The sequence below is a fragment of the Pan troglodytes genome, chromosome 7, assembly GCF_028858775.2.
Source record: "Pan troglodytes isolate AG18354 chromosome 7, NHGRI_mPanTro3-v2.0_pri, whole genome shotgun sequence".
Classification (NCBI taxonomy): Eukaryota; Metazoa; Chordata; class Mammalia; order Primates; family Hominidae; genus Pan; species Pan troglodytes.
In genome coordinates, this window is record NC_072405.2 from 30,000,805 (window position 1) to 30,026,888 (window position 26,084).

Below are 26,084 nucleotides of genomic sequence, written 5' to 3' on the forward strand. Positions count from 1 at the left end.
ATTCAGGAACCCTCCACTCCTAAGATCTAATCACCTCCCAAAGGCTCCACCTCTTATTACCATCACATTGGGGGTTAGGTGTCCACATATGAATTTTGGGGGACATATACATTTAGACCACATAGCAAAGGGGGTGGAATCGTATGACACTGACATCAAAGTGGGTAGGGAACACACAAAATGGGCTTTAAGTATCAAGGATTAGAGAAAGAGGCATTTATGGATAGCAAAGATGAGCCTCAGCACAACCTTAAGACCCATGATAGAAATGTCCCCTTCTCTTTGCACTTAGGCCCCACCCCCACCCATCTGAGCCTTCCCTCCCAGACCTATGGGCCTCCTGTTGACTTTAGGATCCACCATATTGCTATTGCACCAAGGTGCCCAGGGCAGCCATCCCTCTCACCTCTCTGCATTCGCACAGGCCACTCCTCCTACTGGGAGGCCCTCTTCCCCTTCTTTGCCTGGCATCTCTTGCTTACTCTTCCAGATTCAGCTCCAGTACCTTGCCACCTCCAGAAGCCACCTGACCTATCCCTGTATGTGACAGTCACTGACACTCAACCACTGTGATAAATTTCATGTGTCATCTTGACTGAGCCATGGGGTACCCGCATATCTGGTTAAATATTATAAACATTATTTCTGGGTGTGTCTGTGAGGGTGTTTCCAAGAGAGATTAGCATTTGCATCATAAGACTGCATAAAAACCTGTCCTCTTCAACATGGGCAGGCACATCCAACCCATGGAGGGCATGAATAGAATAAAAAGGCAGAGGACAATGGAATTCTTTTTTTTCTCTCTCTCTCTCCTCTCTCTCCTCTCTCTCCTGTCTCTCTCTCTCTCTCCTGACTGCTACCCTGGGACATTACTCTTTGCTTGTCCTGGGACTGAGACTTAAACCGTCAGCGTTCCCGGTTCTCATGTTTTCAGACTTGGACTAGAATTTACTCCACCCACTGAGGGATGGCAGGTGACAGATCATGGGACTTCTCAGCCTCCAGAATTACGTGAGCCAATTCCTTATAATATGTGTCTTATTGATTGTTTCTCTGGAGAACCCTAATACAGCCATCTCCTTGAAGCACCCAGTGCTGTGTGCTGCACGCATCCCCGTATGCTACACCCACATTGCACACTTCAAAGAAGGTCTCCCCCATTATGCTCTGAGCTTCCCCAGGGGAAGAAGATGAACAAAGCATCCAATATATGTTTGTAAAAATGAATGAGCAAACAAAGCAATAAAAGCAAGAAGCCCTGGGGGCAAATCCCTGCCCTCCACCACTACCACATACCCCAACTAAGTGACTCTGGACAAGGTAGTAAACCTCTCTTAGCCTCAGTTTCCATGCTTGTAGAATGAAGAGAAGAATAGCACCTTCTCAGAGGATTGTAATAGCACTAGATAAGATAATGCAGGTGAAATGCCCAGCCAGTATCTGGTGCCTAAAAAGCATTCAATTAGTGTTAGCTACTGTCATTGCCATTAATGAGAATTTAGTTAATGAGGTTTCAAGCTTGGGTTTACATTTAACAAAAGGGTCCCAGGCTGGGCACAGATAAACAGAGGCATTTTCTATAAGGAGAGCTCTTTCTACTGTACTCTGCCCCTTTCCAATAAGTCATCCCCACTCCAGCTGTGGCCAGAGCCAGGCGTCCTGGGCCCTGCCTCTGCAGATGAATGTAGAGCATTTCCTGAATGCATCCTCCTTAGGAGAGGCTGCCTCCACAGCACAGTGCCTGAGCTCTCTGGGGCTTCTGCAGTCTGGGTTTGCAGCCAGTGGCATGTGGAGTCCAAGAGGGCAGATGCAAAATCACAGTACCATGGACTTCCCAGAGCATGTATCAGAAATGCTTCCTGAACAGCAAACCCCAACTTCACAGACGGTCCCATCGGAAAACAGCTGACAAAGGCCTGGTTATGTAATGGAAGCAGCAAATAATTAGCACAAATACTCCCCAACAGAAGTGGAAGAAACACCCCCTAAGGCCTGAGTCATTCTCTAGGAGGAGACCACAGAGAAATCTGCTTGCATAAGCCCAAGTATTGAGAAGGCCCTAGACCAGACTTAACTTAAAATCGTCAGAGAACACCCTGCCGACGTGAAGGGAAAGAGGATAGGCTAAGGCTTGGGGACTTCCCAAGGTGCACTTCGAAGTGTCTCTTCTCTTCCTGGGATGGTGTGGGGAGGGGGCTGGTATGCAACAGTTTATGGGCAACCATTGCTTACACAACAGACGGGAAAGCCCAGGCTACCAGCTTGGCCTCCTCAGGGAGTTTCTGAAGGGAGTTTCTCCTTTGGATGCCCCGTAGTCAGCACATAGCAGGCTCTGGATGAAAGTTGCTGAATGAATAAATCTGTTTCCCTGCATCTCAGGCTCCTAGCCAGCAAGGAACTCCAGAGGACCAGGAGTGGAAGTAGATCATCAGGATGGAGGGGTAGGTGACTCAGTAGCATCTCCCAGAATGCCTTTGTCCTACAGTTTTATAGGCCCAGGGAGCTAGACTTGCGCTGTCCACACAGGGAGACCTGTGTTTCTTCTAGCTAAGGGTTAACACCCAGCTCTCAGCAATGTGAAGTGAGTTACCGCCTAGATTATAAATCAGTGAGTGCTGTGTAAAGAGCTGCTGAAGAAATAGGCTATGCTTTAAAAGCCCTTAAATGTGGATTTAATTTTATACTGCGATTCACATTTGGAAAGTTGCTAAATATCAATCTGTGCGTGTGTCCAGTGCCTGCTCCAAACGGAGGGGTGTGTGTGTGTATGTGTGTGTGCGCGCACGCGTGAGCGTGATACAGCTTCAGAGACGAGCATGGAGCCTTTACTCTCCACACGCGGTCCTCTTCCCCACGCCATGTTATTAGTACAGCCTTTGGCAACACTGCCTGTCACAGCTTTTGACTTTGAACCCAGCCCCAGAGACAAGTCAAGGCCTTCAAAGTTAGACCTGGTCTCCCCCTGATGCCATCATGCCACGTCAGTCAGGGACAAAGGTGGACTTAGCGAAAGGCCAGGCCCTCTCAGTTTCCGTGGGCTACACTGGTTGGGTTCAGGCTCTGACCTTCTTCACAGCAAACTTCAGAGATGGTACCAACTTCTAGATGCCGTCCCTGGCAGCATCCCCACCAGGCACAGGGCAGAGAGCATGGAGCTGGGGCTCACCGACTGCAGTTCTTATCCCAGATCTGCCACTAACTGGCCGAGGGAGCTCCAACCCATTGCTTAACCTCTCCAGCCCTCAAGCTTCCCATGGGGAATCCAGACAAAAACAGCTGCTCAGCCTACTTCATATCTTCCCTGTGAGGACTGAAAAGAGATCATGGCTGTGAAATAGAACTTTGAAAACATGAAGCTCCACATCTGTGCCACGGGTAATTACTGCAGCCTGGTGTCAGCCTGGTCAAGGCCATGTGCTGGGAGGGCTGATCTCCTGGGCCATCTCTGCTAATGGCCAGGTGGAGCAGCACCATGGGGGGAAAGGTATCCTTGCCTGGTGCCAACGACCTGGGTTCCAGGGCAGCACCTGCCTAGACCCCATGTAATAGGGAGTCAGACCACCTGATCTCAAAGGCCCCTGCCAGAACTAAGTGCCACGAGTCTATGCACCAGACTGAATGCCTGAACTTTCTCTCCAATGATGTTCAGAGGTTTATTCAGGGATTTGCAGAGCCAATATGCCAAGCACCAAGCGAGGTGGTCAAGATGACATACAGGGCCAGGTGAAGTGACTCACACCTGTAATCCCAGCACTTTGGGAGGCCTAGGCAGGCAGATCACTTGAGGCCAGGACTTCAAGACCAGCCTGGCCAACATGGTGAAACCCCATCTCTACTACTAATAAAAAAAATTAGCTGAATGTGGTAGGGCACACCTGTAGTCCCAGCTACTTGGGAGGCTGAGGCACCAGAATTACTTGAACCCAGGAGGCAGAGGTTGCAGTGAGTTGAGATCCTGTCACTACGCTCCAGCCTGGGCAGCAACAGAATAAAACTCCCCCTCAAAAAAAAAAAAAAGACATAAGAAGAGTGTCACATAAGGTGCCTGGCCTCAAGGAGCTTACATTTGAGTCTAAATGTCGGGACTTAGGGCACATCAAATCACTGAACCAGAAACTTTTTTTTTTCACTCATCATAAAAATTTGCTGAGCACTTACTATGGGTCAAGAATTCTGTTACCCACTTTACTTATGCTGTCTTGTTTAATCTTCCACGACCCTCTGCAAGAGATATTGCTACCTCCATTTTATAAGCAGGGCAACACAAGGTCAGAGAGGTGAAAAACGTGCCCAAGTTCACACAGCTGTCACGTGGCAGCACAAATAGAAACACATGTCCTGCTTCACTCCAGATCTACATGCTTGAGCACAAGTGGCTCATTGGCTGGAGTTGGCAAAGAAGGCTTTGTGAAAGAGATATGCAGTTGCTTATTCATTTACTTACACCCCACATAATTCCAAAAAGGTTTAAAGTTGTGTTTCTTTTTTTTTGTTTGAGACGGAGTCTCACTCTGTCGCCCAGACTGGAGTGCAGTGGTGCAATTTCCACTCACTGCAACCTCTGCCTCCAGGTTCAAGCGATTCTCCTGCCTCAGCCTCCCGAGTAGGTGGGACTACAGGCGTGTGCCACCACACTTAGCTAATTTTTTTGTATTTTTAGTAGAGACAGGGTTTCGCCATGTTGGTCTGGCTAGTCTTGAACTCCTGACCTCAAAGGATCCACCCGCCTCAGCCTCCCAAAGTGCTGGGATTACAGACATGAGCCACTGTGCCCAGCCTGAAGTTCTGTTTCTAATCAAAAGTGTTCAATCATTGCAAAAGATCAAATGTAAAAGATCAAAACCCATAGAGTAGAATTGGAAGGATAATTAAACATGAAACTGAACTAAGGTGCTTTCTTTAACCATTTGTTCATTCATTTATCTCTTTATTCAATGAGTATTCATGGAGTATATCATAAGTTTCAGACACCATGTGTTCTGTGCTGGGTGTACTGGGCAGAATGACACACTCCATGGCCTTAAGGAACTTAAAGTCTGTGTATATGTGCATCTGTGTGTTGAGAAAAAAAAAATAAGATAATCAGCCTGAGAGTGTTCGGATAGAAGTGGGCATGGGTCATCCAGGACCATTAAAGGTGGCCTCTTTCCCAGCCTTGGGGAGCCAGAGAAGCTTTCCTTGAGAGATTTATAAAAGGAGGTTGGGCAGTACAAGTATGTCAGACATCATAGCTCTTGAGCAGAAACTTAACTGTGTTTTCTGGCAACCAAAGCACAAAGGGAAAATAAGATCTGTTCCATCATGGTCTAACATCAAGGAAGACTATTTTTCCCATACTAAGATCTAGGGTCTTATATATCCATATGGAAGGGACATTTTCTGTAACGAACAGTGTCTTCCAGAATGAGCTTTTGAACAATGCAAGCCTTCATGAAGTGGCTGTGACTGATAGCAAACCCCACTGAAGCCAAGAGTAGAATGTTAGAATGTCCTCCAGTCATCACATTTACACAGGGAATCAAACTATTGCAGTCTCTTCACACGGCTTTCCAACTCTCAAATTTGGTTCAGCAACGGAATGAGAAGAATGCAAGCATAGGCAGAGAGGACATGGGGATAAAGGAAATTAAAAGGGAACCTATTTTTTAAGACCTACTCCATACCAGGCCCTGCACTAGGCACTTAATGTACATTAGCTCATTCAATACCCCCAACTCTTCAAAGCAAATGTCCCGTAACCCCCTTTACAGAGGGAAAAATCGAGGCTTATAGGGTTAAGTGGCTTCCAAAGGTCATATAGTTAGAGTTTATTGAGGGACCCAAAGACTGAGCTGGTCCACACTGAGACAGCCCAGTTTCATAAGCTGCCCATCCATACCTTACCTTGCCCAGTCATTCTAGATCTCCTGGAGCTGTTTGCCAGGACACCCACTCGGTCCAAACCACTTATTTGACAGAAGAGGAAACTGAGGCAGGCAGAAGGCAAGTGACCTAGACCAGGCAGAAACCACAGCCTTGTTTTCCTGACTCCCAGGCAGATACCTCCTCCCCACCCCTGCATCCAGCAGAAGGAATCATTCTTCCTGGGCAACAGCCAGCCAAGTGCTGGAGCTCCCAGGACCCATGCTAACAACTGCTTCTCAGTGATGAGGAGCTGGTTAGGGCCCCTCTGCCCTCTGTCTGCCTTCCACCTCAAGGGCACAGCCACTTCAGCAGAACTCTGAGGGCAGGCACATCCTGGACCCTAGCGGGAGGGTTATGATGCCCGAAATCCAGTCCATGTTATATGGGGTCATCTCCACCCATGCAGGGAAGCTCAGGAAAGGGAGGGGGAAGCCCTCTCATCAGCCGCCTCTGTGGATGCCTCATTCTTTCTGTCTATTCTTCCCTTGATTACTCTGAGTTCATGTGCAAATAATCAACAGCATTTTTTAAAGCCCAAATGATAGGCTTGGCAAAATTCTTCACTAGTTACAAATTATCACGGGAAGAATGGCATCATGGGGCCATTGAAGAAGATGGCTCAGGACAGGCATGATGTCGGCCGACATCTGAGACGAGAGGTCAGGCACCCAGGCGGCAGCATCCGCCAGCAGAGTGGGCTCCCCAACCCTCAGTCAGGCCCAGTCGGGGCCCTGTGGTCACCTCATGCCACTGCAACCGGGTCAATGCGGGGCCAGAAGGAGGACGTCTAGTCTCTATGGCCCAGTCACTTCTAGCCCGCTTCCCTTTGTTAGTCAATCAGCTTCTCCCAAAGGAACCCAAGGTTTGGCTCAGAGAATTGTAAATGAATAAACAATTCCACCTACCTCTATGTTTGCCAAGGAGAAACTTCTGTGTGTGTGCATTTATCACATATATATACCCACCATTGTCCCCTCACTGCAGAATGGGAGTATAGAAAACAGAAAATGCCTGTGGCCCCCTCAATTCAACTGAGCTGCCCTGAACACTCTTCCAGGACCCGCTGAAACTCCATGCCTACTTTCAGTCAATCAACAAACATTCACTGAAGTTCCTCTCTCTACCAGGCAGGACCATTTGCAGGCCCTTTTAGACTCCCCCTCCCCAGGAACCGCAGCATGGTGTCCTATATACGCTAAGCATCATTTAAGTAAATTTAGAAAACTTAAGGCTTGCTGTTCCTGTTTCCTCCCTTCTCCTCTGTCTTTAAAAGTCAGCAACCCTTTGGGAGGCCGAGGCGGGTGGATCACTTGAGGTCAGAAGTTTGAGACCAGCCTGCCAACGTGGTGAAACCCTGTCTCTACTAGAAACACAAAAATTAGCCAGGTATGGTGGCACACGCCTGTAGTCCCACCTACCCGGGAGGCTGAGGCAGAAGAATTGCTGGAACCTGGGAAGTGGAGTCTGCAGTGAGCCAAGATCATGCCACTGCACTCCAGCCTGGGCAACAGAGTAAGAATCCGTCTCAAAAAAAAAAAAAAGTCAGCAACTGTGTGGCCCCTCCCCAGAGGCGGAGGAGCTGGAAATTTTACTCAGCTGGTCTCATCCTTTCCCTTTGCTTCTGACCCCTGACCTTTGGCTTCAACCAATGTCCTGCACTCCTGTCACTAATGGCTAGAGAAAGACAATTACTATAAGGAGGCTGCTTGCCCGAGTAGATCTTTTATGAAGTGATATTCGCTCACCCTGGCACACTGGAATCTTTCAATTTGATTGTCCTCTTGAGGTTGTATCTATTTCCTTACCATTTCAAGAGGCAGCTGTTGATCTCGCCTGGTGATTTCTGACAAGCTCCTCTTCCCTCTGCTGATGGCCTTTCTCAATCATATACCTGAACAAGCAAGACCTGATATTCCTCTTTCTGTGATCATTAGCCCCTGCTTAGTAAATAAAACCCACCTGCTCCCCTCTTTGCCCCCTCCCCCTCCCGAGGCTCCTCTTAACCCTTCCAGGCCCAGGCTCAGCACAGGGGAGATTTTCCCTGGATAACTTCCCCATTTGTTTACCGAGACAGCGAGTGGCCACAGCACACAGCAAGCATGCAGGCCTGGTGCAAATTCAGAAAGAGACATAGATGCAGGGTATTTTTGCGCTGGAACATCATTTTTTTTTAAGTAGGAGGGTGAGGCTGGGTAAACCAGGACATGTAGTTATTTGGAGGGACAGGATGAAGAAATTAGACGGCTTCGAGCTTGATTACAAGACAGGCTTTCTGCGAAGGAACTCAACTGAACTTGTTTCGGCAGATGTCCAAGTCTCCCACAATAGCCAGACCCCCACCCTGGAGCGTCTCACCAAAACACCCTCCTTCAAATCCTATTGGGTCAAAACCCACTGTGCTTCCATGGCAAGTTCCCTTTGCTCTACTGACAAGAGAAGAGTTTGCTAAGCAAATTAATCAAAGTGGACTGTAGGGTATGTGCAGAACCCACTAAGAGAAGAAACCATTTTCCAAGGTTGGAGAGGAATGGACTCAGAAATACAGTCTAGGGTTCTATTCTCGACTCTGCTGTTCATGCACGGCAGTGTGGCCTTGATTCAGCCATACAAAAAAGCTGTCTAAGGCCAGCACTCCCTGCGATCTGCTTCGATATGCCAATTCAAAATCCTCTCTGTTCCTCTCCCCATCCCATTTTTCCTCACATTCTACCTGAACACTCTCCCAGGACCCACTGAAACTCCATGCCTACTTTCTTTCAGTCAATAACAAACATTTACTGAAGTCCCACTCTCTGCCAGGCACTGTTCTAGGGGCTAAGGATAGAGGTGTGAAGAAAAACACAGAGGAAGATCTTGCCTGCTCGAAGCTTACATTCTAGTGGAAGGAAGTACATCATAAACAATTATACACACAGACACACATACATATGCACACATGTAAACATGTATGCATATGTAGTCTGTTGGAAAGTGGTAAGTGCTTTGGAAAAGTAAAGTTTAGGAAGTCCTAAACTAGGGGAGGAAAGGGTTCCCTGGAGAGGGAAGGTTTCTTTAATTAGCTGATGTTGGAGCAGAGACCTGAAGGAAGTGAGGGAGTTAGCTATGATACTGACTAGGAAAAGAGTATCCTAGGTAGATGGAACAGCCACTGCAAAGACCTGGAGGTGAGAATCGGCTGGGGGCGTGCAAAGAACAGCCAGGAAGCCCCTGTGGCTGCAGCAGAGTGGGTGGAGAGGGCAGCTGGAGAAGGAGTCAGAAAGGTAGTGAGCCAGACCATGGAGGGCCTTATATGGAGGCCTTAAATGGAGGCTGTATTAGGGAGGCCTCGTAAGGGCTGGGTTCCACTTGAAACAGATTATAGTACATTTCTTTGTTTAAGCAAAATTGTATAATTCAGATTTTTTAATTCATTTAAATGAGTCTCCCTAAAAACCTCCCAATTAATTCAAACGAGGGGAGTTTTGCCCCAGATTGATGGAAAGAAGCCAGGAAATGCACAGCGGAATTCCAAGAGGCTAATAACTGGAAAAAAAATACGTAACAATATTCAGGCAAACTACATGGGTAGAGTGAGGCCACCTAACATGCTAGTGTGTTCCTAGCGGGTTCCTTCTCTGGATTCCATTCCCCAGGAGGGGAGAGGACCCTGTAAGAGCCTGGCCTGGACAGTGGGAAACAGAAGATGGAATGATCACGATGGACCCAGAGAGCAGGTTCGTTCAGGGGCTTTGGGTGGATGGATACCCCAAGATGATGCTCAGTTGGGTCCAGACAGCCGAGAGGAAGAGCAATCCTGACCCGAAGCACAGGATGTGGGAGGATAAAGCCGCTTCCTTCTCCAGGGCCTGCAAACGCTGCACACAACGCCGGCAGCAGAAGGCGAAAGACAGAAAGCCAGCCAGGCGGAAGAGGCTGCAACGAGGAAGGATGAAAGAGGGAATTCCTAGAAGAGAATGATTGGATTCCAAGTCTGTGCCACGCTGAATTTCTAACAGGACACAGCAACTAGGGGTGACCTAATCAGCATGCACGTATCGTACCCAGAGTCCCACACCTGTCGTCTAAATCCTACATGTGCACGCTCAAGTATTTGGTAGTCCCGGCCTGACCACAGAGGGTGGGGCGAGCAGAGGAGAAAGGGGAGGAGTCCCGGGGGCAGCTGGCTCCAAGCGTGGAAGTCAGGGGGCTTGCAGAGGGCAAAGAGAATCCTTAGGGATCCCCCGAGAGAGACTCCTGTTCAGGGGGATCCCTGGGAGCACTCATCTTGCTGCCAGAAATCAATCACTCCATCAGTCATGTTGGTTGCCGAACGAGTAGTACCCTCCTTGCGTCCCCCCACTGTCCTGCCACTGTCTAATTTAATTCTGTGGATGCTCCCAGGGCCTGGCCCTAAACAGAGCCCTCCCCAGGAGGGCTTTATCTCTGATGGGATCCTTTGCAAGGTGCAGACTCAGTGAAGCAGATCCTGGGTGGTGTGGACTTCCTAGTCCTGCCAACCAATGCCCAAAAAGGAAGGAGGCTCACGGGGCCAGCTCAGCCCAACTTCCCACTCACAGCAGGGACCCAACAGTGTGGCTGCTTCCACAAACATTTCTCAGACTGCCCGGTGCTTTTTCTAGACCTGTCCTCTCCAAGGCTGCCCTGGGACTCCATATGAAGATGCAGGAGGGTGAGTTTGAGGGGTCGGGCTAGGTCATCACTGTCATCACCTGGGACCACAGCACCCCTGGACCATTTCCAGTTGTGAAGAAGATCAAGTTTCCTCCATTTGGAAGAAAAGGTTATTCCAGCAGCCCCCATCACCACCACGCACTCCAGGTAGAAATACCAGAAATACATTTCCCAGAATAAGATATTTTAGTACAGATCCCTCATGTCACTGCAGCCTCCCACTCAGCCAGCTTTCTAGCAAAACGAGAATTAAGAGTAATTTCAGGTTGCTGGGGCCCCTGAAAAAGGCTTTTTATCTTCCACTGAGGATAAAAGTGAAGGATAGACTGGGCCAGGCGGGGTCATTCCACAAGGATTTGTTTGACCAACCAGGCTGGACCCTGACTATTAAATGGAGTAGGATGAGAGCAGCGACCTCATCTTACATTGTGAGCCTCCTGTGTGTTGGTGGGCAGGGAAGGAGAGGGGCGGGGTCAGTCCACTGTGCTGGGCTGGAAAAAATCAAAGAGTTTTTCCTGGAAGCCTCTCTTCTGGCTGCAAGAGCTTCAACACACGCAGTCACGCTCACCACGGTGGTTGTGCAAACCTCCCACAGAGATGTTTGATGAGATTAGTCACTTTCTGCCAGGGTGGTCCATGCGTAGGAGACTTCATGACCTCTGATGCTGGGCAGTGTCTAGGTCAAGGTGGTGACTCAAGTGTGCCCTCCTCCAGGGAGGGAGGCCAGGCGGGGGCTGAGTCATTGCTTCACATGGCCCCAGAGGTCGGCTTCCCAAGAAATGCTGTCTTGAAGGAGTGGGAACAGGCCAGCGTGTAAGGTGCCACGCACAGAGCAAGCTCTAAGATGGCAGTCCACAGCTCTGGACTAGAGGCTCAGAGAAAAATTGAAGCAACCAAGCATGTGGCGGTGTTTGCTGAAAGGGAGATGAATTCTGCCTCCTTTCAAGTCATTTTTCCCCAGGCCGGTGAGTTCAGGAATGGCTGCCAGTCACAGAATCACAGAATCCCATTGCCGAGGGAAGGTTGGGGAGCAGCCCCTCTGACCTCTCCCTCTGAAGATGAGGGCAGGAGAGTCCAGGGAGGGTAAGTGACTTGCCCACAGCCATGCAGCGCTCTCAGGGACTTCTCTGTGCACTCAGGACCCTTGTCCCCTCCCCAGCCACTGGGGTGGCAGCTCCATTTGCTCTTGGCCACAAGTTCTCCGCAAGCACACAGAGAAACCTTGGTGCAAATTAGAGAATGATGCCCCCTCCTCAGGGCTGAGGCCCAGGTTGGGTGCACAGATGGGTGAGTTAAGGGTGGCTGGCTTTCAGCCCCATTCGCCCTGCTTACCAGATGCCCCTGAGCAGAGTACAATCTCACAGTGGCAAGCAAAGTCCCCACATTCCAGCCCACACCTATGTGTGCCTGGTCCACAGCCTACCTGGCTTCTCTCCTTGCACCTCTGGACCGCAGGCAGGACGGTTCCTCCCAGCTTTCTCCTCCACCAACTCCCATGTGAGTTCACCTCCCTTTGCACAATGGGCCAGCGTGCCCTCTCTCTTCCTCCAACTTAAGGATGATTTCAGCCCTGTCACCCATCCGTCACTCCCCGCTGCAAACCCTCAGAGTTCCAACTGCCTGGGGTGGACAGCTTGGTCTCAGAGGTCATCTAGAGCAGGGGTTGGCAAACTACAGCCCAGGAGCCAAATCTGGCCTGTGCCTGTTTCTGTAAATAAAGTTTTGTTGGAACACAGCCATGCCTAGTCATTGACATTGCCTATGACCGCTTTGGAACTACAGCAGAACAGTTGCTAGTTGCAATGGAAATGGCATAGCACATAAGGCCTGTCATTTTCACCATCTGGCCCTTTACAGAGAAAGTGTGCCCATCCCTGACCTAGAGCAAACTTTCCAAGGCTCAGAGAAGTTTAGTGACCTAGCTGATGTCACCAGCTGCTGGATGGCAAAGCCAGCATTTGAACCTGGATCCCCTGATACTCCTTCTGGTATATTCCAGACTCCTTGAGAAAAGAAATGACTTTACTATGTCATCAGACTCTCACCCCGTTGCCAACCTTTTTGTTGTTGTTGTTGTTTTGAGACGGAGTCCCACTCTTTTGCCCAGGCTGGAGTGCAGTGGCGTGATCTCAGCTCACTGTAACCTCTGCCTCCTGGGTACAAGTGATTCTTCTGCCTCAGCCTCCTGAGTAGCTGGGATTACAGGCACACACCACCACACCTGGCTAATATTGTATTTTTAGTAAAGACAGGATTTCGCCATGTTGGCCAGGCTGGTCTTGAACTCCTGACCTCAGGTGATCCACCCGCCTAGGCCTCCCAAAGTGCTGGGATTACAGGTATGAACCACCACGCCCAGCCCCTGCCAGCCTTTTCTCTATACAGAAAAGCACACAAAGGAGAAGTGGCTCTACTTAGAAAACATCGAGGTGGCTCAGAACTCATACCCTCCTGGGGCTTTCCCTGGAGGAATCTCCTAGGAGCCTGAGGTAGCAAAGCCCACTCTGCTTTTGCATCAGGCCTGACAGGGCAACCCCATGCCAGCCCACCTCCCATCGGTGTTGACATTCCCTTCAGCTCAGCTCCACATCTGATCAATATTTATTCACCATTTTGAGCTGGTGCACTTGCTCCGGCAGCACATCCTCTGCCTGCATGCGTGGAGAGGAGGCAGCCAGTCAAAGGTACTCCAAAGAGCGTGACATTTGCATCTTCTGTAGCCACTGTCCCCAGTGGCTCACAGATCACATCAACTCTATTTACCAACACAAGGAAGTTTCTTTTTTCTCTCTCTCTGTCTTCTCTCTTCCTGCCCTCTCAATTCCACTTGGCAATGCTTGCAAGAACACATCCCAGGGGCCTGATCACAGTCATGTTTTCGTCTGCCATGGGGAATCCGTGAAAGCTTCTTAGTCCACAGAGAGGAGGAGGAAGGAAGAAGATCCAAGCATGGGTCCCAGTGCAGCTTCTCTCAATGCCTAAAGGAGCCCGGTGGCCAGCAGGTGCTGAGGAGTCCTGGAGGCTGGGGCAGGGTGGCCACTGGACCGAGGGAGTGGCTGAGCACCCCTGCATGCCAGGGCATGTGGCAGGGTACTGCATTGAATCCTGACACCACTCCTTGGAGGCAGGGACCACTATCTCCATTTCACAGATGAGCAAACTGAAACTCAGACTGGACATGGTCACCCCCTTGGTCAGTGGCTAATCTGGAACTCAAACCCAGGTCTGCCTAATTCCCAAACTTACAAACCTCTTAACCATGGCGCCCCCAAGGTAAGAGCTGTCCAGGTAGGTCCAAGCAAGCAAGATCCTAGCTGGTCGGTCTCTTTCCCAGAAAAGCCAGCTTCCAGTAAAGCCATTCCCAGCAAGGTCATTATCGACCCCAGCAAAATCAGGATGGCAAGCCCTGAAGTGGAATGCCACCCCCATCCCCCTACCCCACTGGAAAGGCTCTGAGCAGGGGCCTGTGTCCTTGGGCACCGCCTTCCTCCCCACTCCCTCCTCCCTCGTTTCAAGTCCACACCATACTTGATTTAATGAAGTCACTTATAGAACTCCCCCCTCATTGCTCTGTGGGCTCCCTTGTGAAGCCCACAAAGGTATACTCAGCCCTTCATCTGTGGATTGTCTGTCACCGCCGACCTGCACAAGCATGAGGCTGCTGGAGAGGGAGGAGAAGGAGCAATGATAAAGCCCAGTTAACTGGAGCACCCCGTGGTCAGCACAGGCAGAGCACACAGGTGGCATGTGTGACTCATTTCAGGGTGACAGCCTGGCATGACAGCTACAGCACAGGGCCCCGAGCCAGCCTGCTAAGTTTGTGTCTGAGCACTGCCACACCCCATAACATCTCGGGGCAGATAGTAACCTCTCCACACTTCAGTGTGCTCGTCTGTAGAATGGGCTGCAGCACCAGCCTCACTGCATCCTAATGGGGATGAAACGAGGTAACAGTCATACGGTTTTGGAATGATGTCTGGCACATGGAGAGGGCTATGTAAGCATGAGTTAATTCTTAAATATATTTATTTTTAAGTATCTACATTTGGTTTTGGTTTGGTTTGCAGTAGTGCTATTAAAATCCTCCTAAAATGTTTGATACCATTTTTCCGCTCTGGAAGGTACAGCACAAAAACTCCACTTCACACTAAAAGAGGAATGTGGCAAATATGTCTGGTTAATTGACGCTCTGCATGGCCTTGATTGTGTAAACAACATCTCTGTGAGGTTTTCAGAGCCCTTTCTATTTACTCACTTGCTTGAATGTAGGAGGTAGAGTGATGACGCCATACTGCTGAGTTTTTAGAAAACACATCAGACCTTAAAGATTCAATGTGGTCACCTCGGCAGGCTGGGATCACCCCCATCGCTCATGACGTTGGAGGTACTCCTTGCAGGGGAGGGGATGCGCTGGGCCGGAAAAACCCAGCTGACTGCTTAGTCAGCCTCAGCAGCCTCTGTCCATCTCTGTCTCAGTCTCTCTCCTCTCTTCCAGAGCTCGTTTAGAGGTGAAAAGGACTTGAATCATCCAATACAATCTTGTAGGTGAGGCAACCAAGATTGAACAAGATTGCCTGAAAGTCACCCTAAATGACTAGAAGGCAGCCATTCCACCATGTAAACCCACCACAGAGAATGTCATCAACCTTATTTACCAGTTTGGCTTCTAAATGACTTTGGATTTTCCTAAAAAATTTAATCCATTTTTAAAAGATGAATGGGCCAGGCGCGGTGGCTCATGCCTGTAATCCCAGCACTTTGAGAGCAGAGGTGGGTGGATCACCTGAGGTCAGGAGTTCAAGACCAGCCTGGCCAACATGCCGAAACCCCATCTCTACTAAAAAAACAAAATTTACAAAAATTAGCTGGGTGTGGTGGCAGGTGCCTGTAATCCCAGCTACTTGGGAGGCTGAGGCAGGAGAATCGCTTGAACCTGGGAGGCAGAGGTTGCAGTGAGGCAAGATCGCACCACTGCACTCCAGCCAAAAAAAAAAAAAAAGATTATCTACCCCTACTAAGACTCTAAAAAAATGAGGGACAAACAGGCAATGAATCTGTTTACTTGTATTAACACAGTATGGGCCAGGAGCATGGGTGGGTCACACCTGTAATTTCAGATTTTGGGAGACTGAAGCAGGGGATCCCTTGAGGCCAGACAATTAGGATCAGCCTGGGCAACATAGTGGGATTCCATCTCTACCAAATAATAAAATGAATAGGGTGTGGTGGCACACACCTGTAGTTCCAACTACTTAGGAGTCTAGGGTGAGAGGATCACTTGAACCCAGGAGCCTGAGGTTGCAGTGAGCTATGATCACACCACTACACTCCAGCCTGGGCAACAGAATGAGACCCTGTCTCAAAAAATAATAATAAAAATATTTAAATAAATACACAAATTTTTAAAAATATGCAGTAAGTGACCAGTCTCAGCATACTTGGGAGGGGCAGCCCAATTTAAACTCACTTCACAGATTAGAAAATGCTGGTAAAGAATTTCTCCAGCTGGCAGGGAACACTGGGGCTTCAATCTTCATGAGTAAAGGAAAGTCTTCATCTTAGGCATTCAACGGTCTGTGGCTGGGAACTAGAGACAGGTGCATATGTGTGGATGCACACACACACACACACACACACACACACACGCCCCTTCAGCATGAAGTGAAGCCATCGGTGCATGCACATTCACACAAAGCCCCTTTGGCAGAAGTGAAGCCATGGGTGTGTGCGCACACACACACACACACGCACACACACACACAAGCCCCTTTGGCATGAAGTGAAGCCATAGCAGATGGGCTATGAGACCCTCAGAGGCAGGAACCAGCAGGCAGCCGACACTGGGAGGCTAAACCAGAGACCCGGTGGGCTCCTCAGTGAGCAGGCGAGTCATAGGCGAAAGTCCAGATTGGCCAAAGGTGTCCATCCTGGCAGGCCTGGGACCACCATCAGGAAGGTCTGTGGGAAACAGCAGGGCACCTCCATGGCCTAAGCATCCCCGTCAGGGCAGGACTAGCAAATGCAGTGCTGAGCCCAGTTCTGGGAAACCTGTGTGCCAAGCCGATAGCAAAGGCAGGGCCTGGGGTGCCAGGAACTAAGGTGACGACCCTGTGTTTGGTCTTGATACCAGGTAGGCGCCCTGCTGTGAGGACCACCGTGGGTCAACATGGGACCTGCGGCACTGCTCACTCAATCCTGAGCTTCTGAATTGGCCACCTATATGACTTCACACTTGACAAGGTATCAGAGCCTAGAAAACGGAGTGAGCCAGACTTGCAGATAGAGGCATGCCCCTGATCAGGAATCCTCAGGGCGCTGGTGGCAAAAAAAAGCTAATTTTATACACTTTGCTGACTCGGGGGTAAAGGCACAGGGCCCTGGATTGCATGTGGCTGCAGTCTCCCACAGCAACTCTAAGAAAATCTAAAAATCAGTCTCTGGTGGCTGAGCTTGGGGGCTAACGCCTATAATCCCAGCACTTTGGGAGGCCAAGGCAGGCAGATTACTTGAGGTCAGGAGTTTGAGACCAGCCGGGCCAACATGGCGAAACCTTGTCTCTATACTAAAAATACAAAAAAAAAAAAAAATTAGCCAAGCATAGTGGCACACACCTGTAATCCCAGCTACTTGGGAGGCTGAGGCACGAGAATCGCTCGAACCTAGGAGACAGAGGCTGCAGTGAGCCGAGATCACACCACTGCACTTCAACCTGGGTGAGAGTGTGACTATCTCAAAAAAAAAAAAAAAAAAATCTATCTCTGGTGGTCCCTACCAAACTTTCTGTGATTCACTTCCTGTTTTTGGTCCCTCAACCCCAATTTCAATGTCTAGACTCAAATGTCTTAATGTTACTAGAATTCATTCACACCATTAAATTAACTAACATTAACATAGCAACAATTTATTCTTCTAGTTCGATTTGCATATTTTGAGAGAATCACAAATAGGAATCATCTCAACCAAAGGAATGAATACCTAATGGTAAAATTTCAGCCATTTGATACTTGGATAGGGAGACATTTGAGGGCAGAGTAAAGCTAGCTGGTATCCACTCCTCCTTCATAATGACACCTCAATTTCCTCTTGGGAAATTTTCTCTCCCCCATGATGTAGCCTAAGGGCTTACCTCCTATTAGGGATACCAGACATGACATATATATCCTCTCTCTCACACTCAAGTATGGCAGAGGGCAGGCACAAGGCCCAGTTCAGCCAGATGGGCAATGGTTGGCAGCAGAATGCTGACCCTGTACATCCTGCCTTCCAGCCCCTCAGATGCCCTCTAGTCCCTGCCCTCGCCTCCCCTGGTCCCCCCACCTCCCACAAATTCCATGAGCCACCTTCTCCCATAGGCTTCCAGTAAAGTACTTTTTAAGTTAAATGGTCTTTGCTGTTTGCAAAGAACATGGATTCCTAAGTGGATGCCATGACCACGTCTACCCGCAATGGCTGGACAGAGACCTGGCTGGCTCACTGCACCCCTTCCATGCAGAGGCTGGAAGGCAATACACCACAGTGATAAACGCTGTGAACGGATGCTGCTCACACATATACAACCAGAAGCAAAAGCCATTGAGGGGACCTGCGATTGGGAGACGGGAAAACTGCATCCTGTTGTCCAATTGAAATGGGATGGGCTCACATGCAGCCCTGAAGGCCAGGCTGACAGTAGAAACATCTTCTTGCCTGCCAGTCTTCCATTCTCCCTCCTGCCATGGGTATATATTCACACGTGCACGTGAACATGTGCGAGCCTGCACATGACCGCACACACATGTACACATGCTCACATACATGGACACACACACACTTGGCCAGCAGGCATCCTCCTGGTCCTCTCTGGGGAGAATCTCTCTTGGAGACTATGGCAGGCCTAGTGTCCAAGTGGGGCCTGGGTAGCAAACGGAGAAACAGGAAAGGAAGGAATAGAGGGAGACCCAAAAAATACTTATGATTTCAGACCATGACCCCAGAACATGCACAGTCATCTCCTTCTTCTCTGGTGGGACCCAAAAGGCCAGGTCACTGCACTCACAATCACACATCTCAAATAAGCCAGGAGTCCCAGAGGGACATACCACTTTGCTCTATGTAAGACTAACAGGGCCACCCAGACAGCCTGACAATAAAACATTCCCAACGTGTGATGCCAAGCTGTCGCTCCCCACCACATCCACGTCCACTGCATTCTCTTCCAGCCTGGGAGCCACAGGCATTTGTGCCAACTGGAGAAGTGAGCAAGGAGGGAACAGAACAGCCCACCAGGCTCAGCACAGCGGGGACCCTCAGATCCCGCCCCCAGTGTCAAACCAGCTCCTAAGAGAGCTCCATCTACACACAATGTGGACACATGGGTGAGACACATGGATGCACACACATGCACACAGGCACACACACAGACACACATTTCCCCAGCCCACTGGGAGCTCCACTTTCGCAGGTAACACTGGACCAAGAACAAAATGGGGGCAAAACCCCACGGGACCGAGGCAGAGGCAGCTTGCTTCCTAGCACGTTTATTGGAGCCTTGGTTAAGCGTGGATACGGATCAGGAGCCCCCACCAGAGCCCAGCCAGGCTGACTGGAGCAGGGCACTGCGGGGCCAATGTCCTTTTTCCCCATTATAGACAACAGTATTAAAAAAAATAAACTTTACAATAATACATTTTCGCTCATCTGTTGGGGTACTATTTCCATAGTTTTGTTGCTTAAAAAAAGGAAAGAAAGGGGAAACCACACAATATATGTATATGGATGTGTATATACATATATGTTGGGAGAGGAGCCCCGGTATGTACATACAGTTGACGTATGTCTAGGAAATTAGGAAAGAGAAAGGGGAAAGGAGGAGGAGGGAGAAGACAGCAGGAGAGCTTGAGGGACCACGGTGCTGCAGACACACACCCGGCTGTGGTCTCTCCTCTCCCTCTCCCCAAAGGGAGACCTGCCAAAGGACCCACGAGAAAGCAAAGAAGCCAACAAAGGACCATTTCTCTCTGACTTCAAAATTTCTGCCACCAAGAAAGAAGCTGGTGCCCAAGTTTTAATGCCTCGCCACAAGGGCTCTCCCAGGCAGGCTGAGCTCTCAAGCCCTCCTGGAGCTGGCCCCCAGCCCCACCACTCCGTGCTACAGTCAGGGGGAGCCCAGCGTGGTGCTAACCCCCTCCACCGCCATCCGTGGGGAAGTTCCCACACCAGCTGCAGATCCACCAGCCCCACCCGAGGGCAGAGAGGGAGGGCAAAACCATCTCCATCCTTGAAGCCAAAGGGCTGAAGGTGGACCCTCATGGCCAGCCCCGCTGCCCCGCTGACCGATGCCCTCTGCCAGCCCCCAGCAGGTCCCCAGAGTGAGCAGCCTGGGGAAGCAGCTGTGTTGTCCTGCCCCCAGCCAGCCTCAGGCACAGCCCAGAGTCCCTTCCGCTGCAGGCTCTTGTCCGGTCTCCGCTTCAGAAGGGTCCAGAGAGAAAAACACCAGGAGAAAGTGAAGGGCATTTCTAGAGCCTCGTGCCCTCCTCGGCACCAGAGTTTCCCCTGCCAGGGGACCCCTGGGCCAGCTCTCAGGCTGCCTGCCTGCTTGTCTGTTTGGTTTACAAAAACTTCTCCAGAGAAGAAACCTGGGAGGAGACAGGTTCAGCGACAAGGTGGGAAAAACAATTTTTTTTTGCAAGGTGTGTGTGTGTCTGTGTGTGTTTCCATTTCGTCAGGCGGCTGTTCTTGTCTGCGTAGCTTTCAAAAATCTTCTGACTCGGTTCCCACAGCCTACAAGGCCAGTTTCAGCATCAGGACAGACAGCACGGTCAAGGCAGCCGACGGTCTGGCTCTGCTGGGGCCTGAGTTAGGTTTGATCACCTTGTTACTCCCTGGGATGATATTTGTCGTGAGCTGAGTCCACAGCAGGAGAAGAATCAGGAACAAAGAGAATGAAAACAAAGAAAACAGTCAGGAGGCCTGGGACCAGGCAGAGAAACGGACTCAGGAACTGGACACCTCAAGCCCCTGTCCTCTTCCACCCACAGGGACCCTCCTTTGCACTCTGAAGGGAGCACTGACTCTCCCGGACCTGGCCCAGGCAGGAGCAGAAGGGAATGCTTTGTCCCTTCTGGTCACAAGCCCTGGGGTTTGGAGAGGAGGGCAGTGGTCACCAGGATAACAGGCTACTCCTCCCTGCATCAGGGCTGAGGACCTGCGTCCCAGTGAGGAGGCAGATGGTATAAAGAGCTGAAGAAGGAGGAGAGAACAAGAAGGAGAGGAGAGAGGAAGGAGAGGGGAAGGAGAGAGGAAGGAGAGGGGAAGGAGAGAGGAAGGGAAGGGGAAGGAGAGAGGAAAGGGAAGGGGAGAGGAAGGGGAACGGAAGGGGAGAGGAAGGGGAAGGGAAGAAGAGAGAAAGGGGAGGGGAAGGAGAGAGGAAGGGGAGGGGAAGGAGAGAGGAAGGGGAGGGGAAGGAGAGAGGAAGGGGAGGGGAAGGAGAGAGGAAGGGGAGGGGAAGGAGAGAGGAAGGGGAGGGGAAGGAGAGAGGAAGGGGAGGGGAAGCAGAGAGGAAGGGGAGGGGAAGCAGAGAGGAAGGGAAGGGGAAGGAGAGAGGAAGGGGAGGGGAGGGGAGACAAGGGAGCCCACATTCGCCCTGTTTCTCAATTTCTTCCAATCCCCACTCCTCCATGAAGCCCTCCCTGAACATCTTTGTCTGAGTTTCTCTTTCTTCTGTGAGGTCTCACACTGCCTTTTCTTCTCATCTAAGTTACTATCTTGGGTCTATAAGTCATATATATATATACGTCATATATATGACATATATATATATATGCCATATATAAATATTTATAAATATATATAAACATATATATATGAGAGAGAGATATATTTTTATATGTATGTATATATTTCCTATACTGGGGGTTTCTTCAAGGGAAGAACTGTGTCTGTTTCCACTTCTGTGCCTCCTAAATATCACAGCAACAGTGCCGAGCAGGTGGTCGACACAATTGTCTTAGAGAGTAAGGAAGGCATGGGAGGGCCTCTGCTCAGAGCAGCCATTTGTCTCTCCCCAAGGAGAGAGCCAGGGGCCCTGGATGCAGCCTTCGCACTCCCCCACCCCACCCCAGCAGAGTAAGTGCCCACCCTGGTCCAGAAGCTCAGCTGGCCCAGCCCATGCGATGAGATTTGAGGGCGCTGGATCTGAGGCTCGCCGGGGAAATGCCGCCCCTCCCGGCCCAGCCTTCTGCGCCCATCCCCACTCTGCCCCCAACTCACCTCTGTGAAGCACATGCTTAACTCTTTGGAGTTGTTGGCCTTCAGCCCCTGCTCCTGCGAGAGAGAAGGTGCCAGTCAGGACGAGTCACCAGGCTGTTGTTCCTGGCTGGGCTTTGTCCAGAGACTTCGATGAGGCCCCGCCATGCACTGTTGGCTCCGCTAAGCACAGCCAGCGCACACGGTGAAGAGGGTAGCTCAATTCCACCCAGCACAAAATGCTTCTGTCCTTCTCTGACACCCTCAGCAATTAGGACCCGACTCCTCTGGCTCCTGGAGAACAGAGTTCTGACTCTGCTCCCAACTAGCGGCATTATATAGTCATCAGCCATTCGCATGTCTGTCCACATACTCAGCGCAACTCTTGGGCAGGGACCATGTCTTCTTTTCCTTACACTGAGCAGTGTCTGGTTCATAACAACAACTCAACAAATGTTTCACTAGATGCCTGCACCCATGAATGAATGAATGAATGCCACAGATCATAAACGGCCTCCAAGAGCCAACTCCTGTTAATTTGCCATGGCTGATGGAGGGCTCTATATAAAAAGATCATGAGCATTCATCTGGGCTTGAGGGGAAGAGAGGCATGATTGATTAGTGATGTCTGCCACTGGTCCATTAGGTGGATATCTGGAACTGCACCAGACCATTTCTGTCCTACACGGATGTGCACACCTGGGAACACTGTGGGCAAGGTGAGGGACGAGAAAGGCTGCCTTGGTAATGATTCCAAGATTGTCTACCCTGGTGTGGCCACCTGGATGCAGGGCCAGACGGCGCACATGATGAACGGCCCTCTGTTATCATCACTGTAATGGAGATCCATGGGAACCAGCTGGGGATGCAGCGCTTTCATCCAGGATTCAAATGGCTTGTTCCCAGGCACTTCCAGGGAAGTTCTGGCTACCAAAAGCAACTGGGAAGCCCAAGAAATTATGCCGCAATCACTGCCCTCGGCCAGAAGTATCAATAACCCCTTGGACATCACAGGCAATCTACCACCCAGGGCATCTGGTCAGCTAAACAAGACCCCAGCTGTCACATGGAGACCCTGGCCAAGAGTAGAGTCACTGCCAATGGTGGAGATAGGACCACGGTGATGATTAGCACAGCAAGAATGGAACCAGGAGTGTCCCCAGGTGCCAAGGTGATGCCCAGCCAACTCCCCAGCTGTTGCCCTCTGCAGAAGGGCACGTGCTCGACAACTCTTCCAGACCCAAGGCCTGGACTCCACTCCCCAGGACTTGGTGCTGTTCCAGCTAAGACTGTGAGGCCACGGGGAAGGGTGTCAGGGAAAAAGAACACGCCCACCCCCTCAGAGGCTGTGCTGTCATCATGGCCTCGCATCTGTCCTCCCAAGTCCCTTGGCCAATCCTTGCTCAGTCACCTCAGTCCCTACTTGTGACATCCTATGGCTTGTTGGAGTCTGTGCCTGTGGCCTGACACCTACGGACACCCAGCGTCACTTCCTACTCTCATTGTTTCAAGTGTAGCAGGCCAGTCCCCACCCTTCCTGGGAGTCCATGTCTTATCCCTACATCCCTACCCCCAACAGAGCTCACTAAACCATTGGGAGCCCTCTCCTTTGTCCCCTCCCCATCTCCTGTGTCCTCTCCCCCCTCTCTCCCCTCCCCCTCCTCTGTCCCCTCCTCCTTTCCTGTCCCCTCCCCTCTCCCTGTGTCCCCTTTCCCTCTTTCTCCCCTCCCCTCTCCCTCTCCCTCTGTCGTCTCCCCTCTCCTCTGTCCCCTCCCCTTTCCTCACTAAACCAGTGGATCCCACGGGGAATCACAGAGGCAGAAGCCCCCTGCACTCAAGATCCTCACCCCCATCCACCAAAACAGCTCTATTTTTATTTGTTTTGTATATTGGAGTCTTAGCTGTTTTGTATACTGGAGTCTTAGCTTACTTGTATATTGGAGGTACGCATAAAATTGTTTGGATAATAGTCTACTGCTTAACAAAATAAGGCTTGAGAAAACAACCGACAAGAAGGGCCCCAGGGTGGGGCCTGCACAATGTGCTGTGGCTGTGGGTGCTGCTCTCAGGGGAGCCCCGGACCTAGATACTCTGCAGGGTTACACCCAAGGTCAGCCCATGCAGAGCAGCTGGCAAAGGAACCGGCACACACCAAGTGCATTTTCCCTGGCCTGGGAGCTTGGCCAGGTGTGGAGAGAGAGGATCTAAAGGCCGACGCTCCAGAGAGCAAAGGGGGCCTGCAACTGGACTTTGCTCCTTGGAGTGAGCAGAACTTGACAAGTTCCTCTTAAATAGGATAGAGTGGAGGCGACACTGGCAAGTAATACACAGGAAAAATGACAGAGAAGAGGAGAGTGAAGAAAGGGGTGGAAGGAAGAGAGGAAACCAGGTGAAGGGAGAAGCAGAGAAAGGGAAACAGGAAAGAGGAAGAGGGGGAGGGGACAGAGTGAGAGGAGGGGGGACATAGTAGAGGGAAGGGGACAGAGGAAGGGGGAGGGGACAGAGGAAAGGGGAAGGGACAAAGGAGAGGGCAGGGGAGAGAAGAGAGAGGGGACAGAGGGAGAGATGAAGGGACAGAGGAGAGGGGAGGAGACAGAGGAGAGGGAAGGGGACAGAGGAGGGGGGATGGGACAGAGGAAAGGGGAAGGGACAGAGGAGAGGGGAGGGAAGGGGAAGGGGACAGAGGCAGAGGGGAAGGGACAGAGGAAAGGGGAAGGGACAGAGGAGATGGGAGGGGAGAGAAGGGGAAGGGGACAGAGGCAGAGGGGAAGGGACAGAGGAAAGGGGAAGGGACAGAGGAGAGGGGAGGGGAGAGAAGGGGAAGGGGACAGAGGCAGAGGGGAAGGGACAGAGGAGAGGGGAAGGGACAGAGGAGAGGGGAGGGGACAGAGGGTAAGGGGACAGAGGAGGGGGGAGGGGACACAGGAGAGGAGGGGACAGAGGACGAGGGAGGGAACAGAGGGGAGGGGAAGGGACAGAGGAGAGGGGAGGGGGCACAGGAGAGGGGAGGGGCCAGAGGAAAGGGGAAGGGACAGAGGAGAGGGGAGGGGAGAGAAGGGGGAGAGGACAGAGGGAGAGGGGAAGGGACAGAGGAGAGGGGAGGGGACAGAGGAGAGGGAGAGGGGACAAACGGAAAGGGGAGGGGAGGGCATGGTAAGGGGAGGAAGCTGAGGGAGAAAGATAGCATGAGGGGAGGGGACAGAGGAACAGAAGACAGAGGGAAGAAATAGAGGAAGGAGGCAACAGAGGGCAGGGGAGAGAATAAAAGGGGAGGCAAGAGGGCTGAGGACAACCACCGTACCCTCTCATCTGATGCTGATTATCAGGGGACAGTGAAACACCTCCCTGGGCCAGTCCCAAGGGACATCTGCCCCAAGGTGTGGTCTCTGCCAGGGGCGACAGGGCCCTTGGGTGGGAGTGTTGCCCAGCAGCTGACCTTTCCTGAAGGTGGCACCTAGTGGCGGGAGGGGCAGAGAGAAAGAGAGACCACCTCTGATGCCAAAACCACCAGTGTCTCAAATTCAGTGCCTCCCTGCCCTCCAGGGGCTCATACTCTAATAGAGAAATAAACTCGCACATAACCACTGATATGGTTTGGCTGTGTCCCCACCCAAATCTCATCTTGAATTGTAGCTCCTATGATTCCCATGTGTTGTGGGAGGGAACCGGTGGGAGATAACTGAATCATGGGCGTGGGTCTCTTCCATGCTGTTCTCGTGGTAGTGAGTAAGTCCCATGAGATCTGATGGTTTTATAGATGGGAATTCCCCTGCACACGCTCTCTCTTTCCCAGTCACCATGTAAGACGTCCCTTTGCTCTTCATCTTCTGCCATGATTGTGAGGCCTCCCCGGCCATGTGGAACTGTGAGTCCACTAAGCCTCGTTCCTTTATGAATTACCCAGTCTCAGGTATGTCTTTATTAGCAGCGTGAGAACAGACTAATACAACCATCTTCACAGTAGACGAATACACAGAGGGGAGAGAAGGCTGCCTGTGGGTCTAGGGAAATAGCCTGGAGCTTACTCCATCCCTACCCAGAGCTTCTCATCCCCTAGAGGCATCTGTGGCTCCAGTCCAAAAGCACACAGGCCTAGGCTGCAAGGATGGCAGGACACAAGGCTGCTAACAGCAAATCCTCCACCATGGAGGCAGCACAGGGACTGTGGGAAGAGCTGACCCCTGAGGGCTGCGCTGTGGGTGCCCCAGAAGCATCAAAGAACTGGCCCTTGCAGATGGCACTGGGGGAAGGATGCAGAAAGAAGAAGGACAGTGGGAAAGGCATGC

The 26,084-nt window shown here is 51.0% G+C and overlaps 1 protein-coding gene across 5 annotated transcripts in view; it reads right to left on the reverse strand.

Annotated features, from left to right (window-relative positions):
* Nucleotides 1–19,075: 19,075 nt before the first annotated feature.
* The window catches only part of GFRA2 (GDNF family receptor alpha 2), a 98,463-nt gene continuing 91,454 nt past the window's right edge, over nt 19,076–26,084 (reverse strand). For all 5 annotated transcript variants that reach the window (XM_016959184.4, XM_054657278.2, XM_063816903.1 and 2 more), the window contains 2 exons: nt 21,823–21,876; nt 19,076–20,457 (listed from right to left, as the gene is read on the reverse strand). In XM_016959184.4, the coding sequence (XP_016814673.1) occupies nt 20,335–20,457; nt 21,823–21,876 (177 nt within the window). In that variant the 3' untranslated portion in view covers nt 19,076–20,334. The remainder of the gene's footprint in view (nt 20,458–21,822; nt 21,877–26,084) is intronic.